This window comes from Mustela putorius, unplaced genomic scaffold (assembly GCF_011764305.1).
Source record: "Mustela putorius furo isolate JIRA1106 unplaced genomic scaffold, ASM1176430v1.1 tig00003869_pilon_pilon_pilon, whole genome shotgun sequence".
Taxonomy (NCBI): domain Eukaryota; kingdom Metazoa; phylum Chordata; class Mammalia; order Carnivora; family Mustelidae; genus Mustela; species Mustela putorius.
In genome coordinates, this window is record NW_025422021.1 from 27760161 (window position 1) to 27772838 (window position 12678).

Genomic DNA, 12678 nt, shown 5'->3' on the forward strand with positions numbered 1-12678 from the left:
GAGAAAGGTCCATGGTGGCAGTGGTGGCTCAGCGTGGCATTCTTTGCATTCTCCAGATAGATAATCATCTGAAATTGATCAATGGCAGTTTAAAGTAAAGAACTGTAAAACTGTAAATTCCAGAGATCCTTATGGGATCAATCATATGCAGATCGACGCCTCTTTGTTCATTTGTGGTGTCTGTGCTTTATTCTTTTGCGTAACTGCAGGAAACTTTCTGACTTACCAGAATCCTTGCACAATTCTCACATTGCCCTCAACTCTAGTGTCTCACAGCTCCCCACTTTATGCATTCAAAGTCTTAAGCAAATATACTGAAGAATCTTGTGCATGCAGATGAGAAACCATATTTTCCATATTCTTAGAAATGAAAGGTTTCTTTGGGCCTGGGGGGAAATGCTTCTTGTATCATGATGTAGCTGTTGAGCACCAGGAATGCAACATCGTTACCAACTGGTTGAGTGTCGCTGATGAAAATGAAGAGGGCTTTCCCCTTTCGCCAGCAGCATTGATATGCCTGGGTAGAACATTCGTAGTTCCTGGAGGTCTTGTTCAAGAGCAAATCAAACGTGAATTGAAAAAAAAACTGTATTGCTGCCTCCCAAAAAGAGCATGGTTTATTCATATGTTTTGATTCCCTCCTGGTATGGTGTGCATTATGAAGAGAATTTGGCAAGGTAGGTAATAGTGAAGAGTTGCATTTTTAACAACAGGCTTTTGTTTGGGTTTCGGTTTTGGTTAAATAGTCAAAACCTTCTTCCATTCTACCCAGCTTATATTTTAATACCTGCCAAAGCTTGTTTAAAATACTTGTGCCAATGTTTATTATACTGTGGTTGTAGTGCCGTATGTAGAGTGGTTATTAAGTACTGTGGTTATAAATCACTTGAGAGCCCCACGACCTTTTTTACTGGCTTGTTCTGTTCTGTGTTCCTATTCATAGGATATCAATAACAAGAGTGACAGCTGACATTTCTCTTGCTAAGAGGTCTGTCCTAAATAATCCCAGCAAGAGAGCAATAATTGAACGTTCGAACACTCGGTCCAGCTTAGGTAAGATGTTCAAATGTGGTACTTGTCCAAGCTATACTTTCAGAGCGGGATGGCACATGTTTCGTTTGTGATTGTCTTTTCCAGTGTGCTCCCTATTCTGAATGGGGAAGTGCCGATTAACTGAAGAGAATGCTATCCATGGAAAAGAAGGGAACAGAGTCCTACAGCAGCCAGAGCCTCTGCTCTCAGCTCTAGTCAATTAGTTCATTAGTAGTCTGGTGGGAAGATTCCTCATTGGGCTCTCCTGGTGTGTTACTGCCTAACCACACAAAACCACTTACCTCCACTCTGCCTCAGCTTTTCAATGAGGCTAATGGTATCTGTCATAGCTGAGTCACATCTGACATGAAAAGAAATGGGATGTTCAACATTCTTGGATCCTTAATAGAAAGCTAGATAATAGGATCTTTGTGAATAATCCCATCTTTAAGTGGAAATAGCCATGAGCATTAAATGTGTCTTTCCTGGAGCACAGTCAGAAAGTATTCTGAAATTTCACCATGATGGAGAAGGGGAAAATGCCCTATTGTTACAAGATAGCAGGACGCTTGTCTCAAGGAGTCAGAGAATGAGTCTCCGAGATACAAAAGGGTGAAGTGAAAGTTTATTAAGTGAAGGTGAGAACAGAAAGGAGAGGGGAAAACTCTCCAAAGGGAGAGAGGTCCCTAATGGGTTGCCACTGGGGGTTTTCAATGGTGGTCTTTTATTGAGAACTGACTAGGGAACTTGAATCTTGACGTCTCTATCACTGCTGGCACTATGTTTACTTTTTCTTTGAAGTTTGGTCATTTTCAGTGGCCCAGCTGTAGCTGTTACAGAGATATTTCTGACATTTAAGACAAATGAGGTAGACTCATTAGTCTTGTTATATTCCCTCATTTTCTGTGGCATTTTCCACATCTGGGATTTCTGTGAGACTGAACCCAAAGCCCCCATGTGAGCCCAGTCACATATTCCCCTACCTATCTCTCCTTACCTAGCCCCACCTGTCCCTTAGTATATGCTTAACTACTTTATAAAGCCATGTGTGAATAGGGCAGTGGAAGATGGAATCACCATCCACAGAAACAAGTCCATGCTGCTGGGGAATCACGGCGTTCATCTCAAAGCCTGTGTTGTGCTTTTGTGATTGCCAAGAGTGGTATAGTCCACTTATAACTTTCTAGGAGTCTCTCTTGCATTCAGAGTCTGAGGGCAGTTTGTTTTACTCCCCTCTTCCTCGTGGGCAGGGGTAGTAAAGATAGGGGTCTTCTGTGTTCACAACATCTTAAACTACTGAGATGATGATAGAAAACAAACAAACAAACAAACAAAATCCAGGATAGCTTGCACACCCAAACAACCCAACAAGAGTTTGTTGGAGCCTGAATCTTGACCCTGAGCCAAGAAGTGCACAGATTAGAAAGAGGCTGCAAAGTATCATCTCTGTATATTCCTGGCATGGGATTGGCACATGATAATTGTTCAATAAATATTTGTTGGCTGGTTGCTTTATGAAAGAATGTTAAACATACCAGTGGAATAGTTGTCAGTCCTTATGAGGGCAGGATCCTGGACATCAGTGGTTCTTTCCTTAGCTCAGCATTTAGATCCATCACATACAGAATAAAACACTCTTAAAGACACAGTATTTTGACCTTAACGAAGTAACAATGCAAGAGTTGATGATGATGAATCATATTAGGTGACTGACTAAAAGGATGCCAAATTAGATCGAAGATTTCTTAAACAAGCATCCACTATCTCTTCTCCTATCTTCCACTGTCCTTTTCACTTCACAAAGTGCCTTTGACTTTTAATTACTCCTTCCTCTGACATATAATGAGAGGTTTAAAAACACTTAAGCGCATACATGAGGTTGCTGACTCTAACCATCTACCCTAACCAAGGGTCTCGTGGATATTCCTAGAAGTCATTCGGCATAATCCAGTCACATGTTTGAGTCAGTGGAGTGAAGTTGGCATAAATAGTGAGGACAAAATAGTGAGGACAAACCTACAAGGTGAATTTTTTTTTTTTTTTTTTTTTTTTTTGTCAGTTTACTTTTTTTTTTTTTTTCCCTTTGCTTTGACAGAGAGAGATTCATATAGTAGAGAGCCCGATGCGGGACTCGATCCCAACCGGGGATTGACCCGAGCCGAAGGCAGAATGAGCCACCCACTGGTGCCAGCAGTCCCATTAGAATTAATTTAATGGCAGTCTGTTATAATAACCACTTCGTGAGCCGCCTATGACCATTTGCCTGCTTCTTAGTGCACATGTTTATTGTTATGTGCCAGGCATTATGCTAGATTGTGGAAGTACAAACATAACTAAGAAAAAGTATCTTACCCATAAGCCACTGGGAAGAAGGGGCAGATATCTAAATGCTGTTTGACAATGGAATTAGGAGCCAAAAGCTAGAGGTATAAAGAAAGAAGGGTAGAGAGTAAGAGGTGTCAGAGAAGACTGAAGAAGTTATATTTGAGTTGGTTCTACAAGGCAGACAAGAATGTGCAAAGATGTCAGCATGTAAAAAACATTGCTGGATTGATAATCAAGTAGACTGTGCAGAGAATGCTTAGAAAAGGGGAGTGGGTGCTATGGTTTGGGAGCAACTGGGGAAGAGACTGTAAACGTAGGTTGAGGTCAGTGTGTTAGGGCTCTAAGTATGCCTTGCTAAAGAAACCTCCAAAGTAGACTCTATAAATGTGAACTGTAAAGGGTAGTAGTAATAGTTGTTACATCCAAAATGTTTTCCATAGTCAAATTTGGAAATTTGGATTAAACAGTTGGCCTTCTTTACTGCAAGACTCCTGAGAGCCACTAAAATAGAAAGGGCAGTGCATGTTTGAAATTCCAAAAGAAACTAGTAGAGCCTGCGATATTTTGCAAAACTAAATAACTAAATAACTAAATAAAAACATCCCCGTAGGATATCTTAAGGGATTAATGTTTGAGGATACTCACTTCGGGAAATATTGCCCTGAACCCAAAGGAGCCATTGGGGTAGTTTAAGCATTTGGATATAGGAAAGGTCACAGGTGACAGAGATGCTGGAGAGAGATGGGTCTAGACTGGTCATGATCAATTTATAGAAGTGTTCATTGAGGTTCTTCCAGCATCATAGTCCATGACTTCTCAGAGCCCCATTTGTCTGGAATAAGATCATGAGGAAATGGCCATTGGAATCCTCTGAGAATCAGCATTGGAAGTCAAGATTGCTGGGTTTGCTTAATTTTTTTTTTAAGAAAATGGGCTATGTAGATATAAATCTTGTTCTCTTTCTCAGTCTATGTATTGAATTCCAAATATATATTATCCAAATATGGCCCCACTCTGGTATATGGTATGGCCTCTGCAGCCTTCTGGCTTGCTTGCCCAAGCACCTCTCCACTCATGCCAGAATGTCCATTGCCTAAGAGTTTTGTGTTGACTAAGCCTTGGATGTGCTTGCCCTCTGCACAGGTCAAAAACCATGTTTACCTCATTGCTTATGCAGAGTAAATAAGGCTCATTATTTCTGTAGTATTTACACAGTGTGCCTCAAGGGTTCTTTGTACTAGGGTGGTCCATTTTGCCTCACTACCTTTTTGCTACTCCAGGAAACATTGTATTCAGATTTGAAACTTAAAGTAATGCAGACTTGTTCTACAATAGTCCTGGCCAGGAGTTAAACTAGTGGCAATTTAATGACAACAACAAATGGAGAACATGTTCCAACAGCCAGAGGCTGAAATCTGCTACACTACAAATATACTTTATTTACTGAGCTTCTCTCATAAGAAAAACCCTTTTTAACTGTTTTTGACACATGAGAAAAAAAGGGAAAGGTATGTTGTTATTATTAACAAATGTAGTGTGTGATTTCAGAAGAATTTTGCAAATGAGCCTAATTGTCCAAATTCTTTACATAAATGTCTTGGGAGCTAGTCACATTTCAAAGCAGTATAAAATCTTTCAGACCAGTGGGATTGGATCATATGAAAAATAATAGCTATGTTCATTCTCGAAATTCCTATTTCTAATACAAATCATGCATTAAACATCAGAGATTTTGTGGGAAGAATTTTAGGCTATTATGCAAAGCCCACGAAAGTAGAATTACAAGATAGTCTTGAGCATTCATACTCCTGCGCACCCTGTTATGGAAGGGAGGATTTTTTGGTGGGTGACGTGAACTTGAATATATACTGGGTAAACAGAACAAATCGTGGCTTTCTGGTAGAAAACCTTTTCAGTGAGTATATTTAGAGCAACATCACCTCTTTCCTAGACCATATTTGAAGTAATGTATATTAGGTAACTTTGTCTACTCTGTGTAATTTAAACAAGATTATAACATTGCTAAGTCATGCCTATAATATATAAGCCAAAAATAAAGATAAGTAAAAAGCAAAACAAGATCATCTCTCTGAAAATTAAGTAGTCTAATTCAGACTTTGGACATGACCCAATAAATCAGATAATTTATAAAATATATATGAAAAAGTTTCTTTCTGTTTTAGAAAGCCAAATTTTGTTTTTATCGATAATCTCCTTTGTTTTAAAAATGGCTGGATTGCTTCAGACATGGAGAATAACTAGATTTTTTTATTTGACCGGATTTGTGCAGGGATTCAGGTCACTTGGCTATTACAGACGGTTGGATCGATTTTCATTCTCAAGACATTTCAGCATTTATAATATAATTGCCTTAGTTTTTTTTTCTTTAATACTGAAAATTATTCCCTAGAACAAGTATACCAGCCCTTATACTGAATTAAGACATAACAATATGTTAGTTGTAAGAGTAGACCCAACATTTAACCCTGGATGAAAAATATGCTTGTCATTCAACACAGATGAGTTGTGGGATTTTTAAAAAACATAGTTACAGAATATTAATATATAAATTGTTGATTGGCTGAAATATTTCCATGTAATTTGCTTTCCATGTGATGTTGCTCTACACATGTATTTCAAGTCTTTCCTAAATGTGGTTTCAGCTTTCATAGATAAAGTAAAAGTTCTTTAGGGGTACCTGGGCGGCTGAGTGGGTTAGGCCTCTGCCTTCAGCTCAGGTCATGATCTCAGGGTCCTGGGATCAAGCCCGGATTGGGCTTTCTGCTCAGCAGGGAGTCTGCTTCTCCCCCTCTCTCTCTGCCTGCCTCTCTGCCTCTTTGTGATCTCTCTCTCTGTCAACTAAATAAATAAAATCTTAAAAAAAAAAGAAAAAAAGTAAAAGTTCTTTAGAGCAAAGCAATAGTCGTAAACAACCTAGCTATATAAATAGCAAAATTTCAGGGCAAGTGTAAGAAGTGAGTTAAGAGAGCCATCTCAATTTTTTTCACCAAATTTTTTGTATTATGCAAAACTCAAAACTCAACCCATCTCTCTCTCTTTGGAAAAGATCTTAAGTGAATAGAAATATGAAATTCAAAACGTTCTGTTTTGCAATGTAGACAAATATCTGAAAGGGGTACTATGTTTTGTTTTTTTTTTTTTAAGATTTTATTTATTTGACAGAGAGATCACAAGCAGGCAGAGAGGCAGGCAGAGAGGGGGAAGCAGGCTCCCTGCTGAGCAGAGGGCCCGATGCAGGGCTCGATCCCAGGACCCTGAGATCATGACCTGAGCCGAAGGCAGCGGCTTAACCCACTGAGCCACCCAGGCACCCCCTTTTTTTTTTTAATTAATTAATTAATTTTTTTAAAATTTTATTTATTTATTTATTTATTTATTTATAATTTTTTTAGGGTACTATGTTTTTAAATGTAAGAATTAATTAATAAAAATAACTATGTCCTGTTACATATTATTTCTCCTTTTAGCGGAAGTACAAAGTGAAATTGAAAGAATCTTTGAGTTGGCGAGATCTTTGCAACTGGTTGTTCTTGACGCAGACACCATCAATCACCCAGCGCAACTTATAAAGACTTCCTTAGCACCAATTATTGTTCATGTAAAAGTCTCATCTCCAAAGGTAATTAGCTCATTTCTGCCTTACAGATTAGAAGCTCATTGACTTTGGAATATTCTTTGCTCTGTGCTTTGTTGTTAGTGGGTAAGGAGAATATCTTATTGAGATGCCTTTAATGGGCAGTTTTTAATTCCCACAGTCTGTCCAGGTTCTAGAAATTCTAAGATAGCAAATAAAGAATAGCCATTGTTTTAAAGAAGGTCACTCTCTATTGTGGTTCCCCAGACAGGCAAGTTATGCAAGAATACAATATAAATAAAAAATTAAGAAAGGTATGGAAAAGGAAGTATGGCTTTTCAGAGACTTTAGATTATATCTTAGTTAATTTCTTGGGCAATATTGATTCTTGTAGCACCTATATTCTCTCCCCAACTGAGCAAGTACATAGTTCAGGAAAGGTATATACATTTATCATATATAAAGCCAAACACCACTGTATAAAATCTCTTATGGAAAAATTATAGACATTATACATGTGCTCAGGTTGGGTCTCCAAGGAATAAGGTATTCTGTGACTAAACACAGTGGGATATCTGCCCTGTGTCTTTGTGCCACAAGTAGATAAAAATAAAAGTGAGACAGCCTCAAATTGGTCTCTTTTGATTAGGCTGTTCTTTCATTTTTAAGAAGTGATGATATTCTAAAAAGTTAATGTGAAATAGATATCCTAGGGAGGTGTTACCTTAATAATTAGTTTATTTTCAGTGCCTCTAAGAGTGCAGTTTAGCACTATGTGTAATTCAACTTCCAACCAGAGCAGTAGTCGCCTCTCACAGATGGAGAATGTCTGAAGAAGCTGTGTCCTTCCCCAGCCCTCAGTCTTCCGTCTTTGCAGGCACTCATTCTGCACGGGATGGACTAGGGAATCCTGACCAAACCAGGACCTTTTGGGAACCATTAGAATGGATTGAATCTGCCTTGACCACCTCGAGGTCTCTTTGGCCCCACACTGAGGGGGATTCAGATACCCTTCATTACAGTGGAATAGATGTCAACCTCTTTTTCCCGCTGCCCCAGTCCCCACGGGGTCATTAAGTGTAAGAACAGGGGCTCCTGTGGACATACACGCTGAGGTATAATAGAGCCTCACCAACCAGTACTATTTTGGGGTGAGGGCCCTATTTCAGCTTTAAAAAAAAAAATGGAAGAGAGAGGGAGTATATGGCAAGTGTAGTCATAGCCATGCCTGAATAACACAGATAATCACTGGTTTATAGGTAGCAATATGCCAATGCAAATGTTTTGCCTAGATTTCTAATGTGAAATCTTGTTAATGTAAACTGGAACACCTCAATAATTATCAGTGACCAAAAGGACCCGATATATAAATGACTGATATTTATCTGATATTGAGATAGTGATCTAAAATATTACTTCACTGAATTTGGACACAAATGACCTGGTACAGATCAGTTCCTCCACTTTTGCAGGGCTCTAATTTCTCTGGGTAGGGGCACCTGGGTGTCTGCCTTCAACTCAGGTCATGACCCCAGGGTCCTGGGATGGAGCCCCAGTGTCAGGCTTTCTATTCAGTGCGGAGTCTGCTTTTCCCTCACTCTCTCCCATTCCCCCTGCTATGCTCTCTCTCTGTCAAATAAATAAATACACTCTTTTAAAAATGTTTAAAAGTAAATAAGTAAATAAATAAAACCTCTGGGTAAAATCTAGGGCAGGAACTTGAGGTCCCTCCAGGACCCCACACGGAGAGAGAATAGGATGTACATATCAAAGCCTCTGCAAGTGAGAGCCAGTGTAAGTGGGTGATGTCATTACAGAGTTTATATATATCATTTTTCATATTGTATTTCCTCTCTATTAATACTCAGGGCTAGCCAGACTATATTAAAAAGCCTTGGTTTATTCATTTTTCTTTTAACTCATTGATTCATGTCTTCTTCTATCAGGTTTTACAGAGGTTGATTAAGTCTAGAGGAAAGTCGCAAAGCAAACACTTAAATGTTCAACTGGTGGCAGCTGATAAACTTGCACAATGTCCCCCAGTAAGTACCATCATTTTTTTGCGTTTGTCATTCTTGCTGGGACAGGAGGGGCTGGCATGTTTTTTGTTTTCCCATTACCATTGTCATTTTGTTCTAGAATGATGGTGATGATCTGTTGTCATAAACATAAAGGGTTTTTCACACACACTGCTGCTGTCCTGTTGGCTACACTCAGGCATCCAGAACTGAGACATCAGTTCTGCCGTGTAAGAAGAACTGAACCTAGTGTCCAGTGTCCCATCGCGTGCCTGCTACCTTGATGACCGTGCAAATACTCAGCAGACTACTTAATCCAGTCATGGGGACATGTTTATGAAAAGAGAAAAGCAAATAAAACATACTAATTTGACTTTCCTTTAATTTTTCTGCCAGAAAATTCCAGTAGGCAGAAAAGATGTGACCTTGAAGGTTGAGAATTTATGGGAACTAGAAGAGCCCTATGGTTATAGCAGATGAGGAGGTCAGGGTTAAGATGAAAAATTATATTATAGCAACGTATGTCCTGGTGCCATTGCCAGAAAGCAGCTACTGAGGTGGAAGCCAAGAAAATGGCAGGGATTTGGGTGGGGGGAGGTGCTGACTGTTCTCCCGTGGGTGATCTGTCTACCGCTCAGCTGATTTACTACTTCTGTGCCTCTGTTTCTCTAAAGAAAATAACTGTCTTTCCTACTAATTTAATTTACTAGGTTTTTAAATATATACTTGTGTAAGGATCATTTATGCCCTGTGGAAGCATAAAATCTAATTCAGATGTTTAGAGAGACAATACAGCATAGCTGGTAAAAGCATGGACTCTGAAGCCAGATCGCCCATGTTCAGATCCACACTGGTTTTGTAATCTTGAGCAAGTACTTTCCTCACTGGTTTAGTGTAAGGTTTCAATGAGTGAATCTGCAGTAAAGCTCTTAGGATAGGGGCACCTGGGTGGCTCAGTGGGTTAAAGCCTCTGTCTTCAGCTCAGGTCATGATCCCAGGGTCCTGGGATCAAGCCCCACATTGGGCTCTCTGCTTGGCAGGGAGCCTGCTTCCCCCGCCCCCGCACCCCCCCTCTGCCTATCTCTCTGCCTACTTGTGATCTCTGTCTCTCAAATAAAAAAATAAAATCTTAAAAAAAAAAAAAAAAAGCTCTTAGGACAGAGCCTGGCATGGAATAAGCACCACCTAGGTGTTTCTGTTAAAATTACCAGATATACTTTGCATTCTGCCATGGCCAACCTGTCAGGCTCTGTAAGGATGTGTTCCTGTCTGGTTCACGGTTATATCTCAGTCCTTCATTATGATAGGCGCACAATAAATATTTATTGACTAAGTGAATGAGTGAAAGGTGGTAAGAGTAGGATGCATCCTTTTATCGGATGCTTATTAGGCCAGATGAGAAGCTAGATGCTTTACATAGCTTATCTCTAATCTTCACTGTTACCTAGTAAAGTAATTATCCTTATTTTGTATTATCCCCATTTTGTAGATGAGGCTACTGAAGGGAGAAAGGTGAAATGACTTTCCTAAGGTCACACAGCAAATCAGAACTAGATTAGATTTATCTGGCCCCAAAGCCAGTGTCCTGTCCTCACAGTTCCACCTACTTGTACACATATCTGGTTACCTGCCCCACAGATAATTTGGATAGGCTGGAGCCTGGAGTGTTATGTTAAGAAGTCTAACTTCACTTCGCCTACGAAGTCCACTTACAAAATGGAATGTGTAATTCAAACCCTGTGTGTAAATACAAGAATGTCCTACCCAGCCCCTGACTCTACAGTCCTTACCAGCTAATGGAAGTTAACCCTTACTGAGCAGATACCAAACGCTAGGAGTATACTATTGTTTCCAGTTTTTAGAAGAGTCTTATAAAGAGAGTTGTGTCAGTTTGGGTCTTCTGGGAAGCAGACACCTAAATGGAATTAGAAGTGCAACTTATTGGGGTACCTGGGTGGCTCAGTGGGTTAAAGCCTCTGCCTTCAGCTCAGGTCATGATCCCAGAGTCCTGGGCTGTCTGCTCAGTGGGGAGCCTGCTTCCTTCTCTCTCTGTCTGCCTCTCTGCCTCCTTGTGATCTCTGTCTGTTAAATAAATGAAATCTTAAAAAAAAAAAAAAAAGTGCAACTTATTGGAGAAAATACCTATGAAAGACTAAACACAGAGAAAGAGGACAGAACAGGCTAGTAGAGGCTTCCGACCAGACCAGACTAGTCTCATGAAAGTGATGAGGGAGCAGGAGGCTGGCTGAGGACAAAGCAAGAGCTGGCGCCTTGCACCCCCCCCCTTCATCCGCTCCCCTCCATAGGTGTAGCATTCCTCAGGCACCCCTGACTGCCATAAAATGATAAATAGTTAACTTGCTGAGATCACAATCCTGCAAGACAGGAGTCTCCCTTGGTTTGCAAATGTCCTTGAGATTACAACAAAGAAGTTACCTTATCAATAGCCCAATTTCCAAAGACACAGAACTCAGTTCCTCAAGCCTAATGTCACCCTCCCCTCCATAAAAACCGAAGGAGGTGGAGGTAGAAGGAAAAGTAAATAAAGTTAAATTTCTTCTAAACCTAAATCTCATTAACAAGGATGCTTGATAGCAGGAATGTAACATTCCACCAGACTCCCAATTGTCTTTACTTGATAGCAACTAAGCCTTCAATATCCTGATAGTATTCTTTGCCCCAATAGCCCTTCTGAACACCCCTTTGTCCTCACCTACCCAACTCCTGTGTATATAACCAACCACCCCTCACAACCCGGGGCAGCAGCTCTTCCTGCCCACGGGTCCTGTCCCCGTGCTTTAATAAACCACCATTTTGCACCAATGATGTCTTAAGAATTCTTTCTTTAGTCGTCGGCTCTGAACCTCCTCACCCCACCGAACCTGACTGGGACTTCATCAAAAGGAAGGGAGGAAGGAGGAAGAAATGGATAGCAGGAGCCTCAGACTCATAGGTAGCTTTTCTTACAAGTTTGTCACATGTTGGACAGAACTGTTCAGGCTCTAGTCCCCACGCTACACTCAGGCACTGGCTAGGAGCAGCCTGTGGAGAGGATGGCATTGGCTTGGACCAATGCTTCGGTCATTCCAGAAGATGCCACAGTACCCCCATCTCTCCGCACCAGGCTATCTGCTGACTGCACTCATGACTGCGGGTTTTCCAGGATATCTGATCATAGACCTCTGTGACCGCCCTCGTAGATAACATCATCCTTACTTCCTAGAAGGGAAAGCTAAGTCCCTGATTAGGAAAGTTGTTGGAGGTAACAATTAGGAAATGAGCCCTTAGGTCTGTCAGACTCCAACAAACCTCCATGCGCTGTGCCCTTCCACCTCTACAGAGCTGGTGAGTCTCTGGCCCCCAACTTTGCTGTGAAGAGACATCTCCAGGACAGAACAAAGTCGTCAGATGGTAATGGGGGTTGTTAAGGAAATTGAGGGAGTTGAAGCTGAGAGTTCCAGTTCGGGCAACCATTGGCCAAGTCCGTGTGGTCCTTCAGGATGGATGTTCTGCTGTATCAGACCTCATCTGGGGCAGAGAATCTTGGTAAGGCAGGAGACAGGGAAGTCCCTGCTTTCTGACCTTTGCAAGAGATTCCTTTCTTTTCTGTGTTGGAGGGAGAGGAGGTCTCTCCTCCCTCTTTTCCCCTCTTGTTGCTATTAATGGAACTTCCTATTTGCTTTTGTTATGTCTACAAGCATCCCCACC

The 12678-nt window shown here is 40.7% G+C and overlaps 1 protein-coding gene across 4 annotated transcripts in view; it reads left to right on the forward strand.

Moving 5' to 3' along the window:
- CACNB4 (calcium voltage-gated channel auxiliary subunit beta 4) overlaps positions 1 to 12678 on the forward strand; it is a 249204-nt gene that overhangs the window by 216559 nt on the left and 19967 nt on the right. For all 4 annotated transcript variants that reach the window (XM_045066743.1, XM_045066744.1, XM_004743858.3 and 1 more), the window contains 3 exons: positions 944 to 1053; positions 6846 to 6997; positions 8899 to 8994. In XM_045066743.1, coding sequence (XP_044922678.1) covers positions 944 to 1053; positions 6846 to 6997; positions 8899 to 8994 — 358 coding nt within the window. The remainder of the gene's footprint in view (positions 1 to 943; positions 1054 to 6845; positions 6998 to 8898; positions 8995 to 12678) is intronic.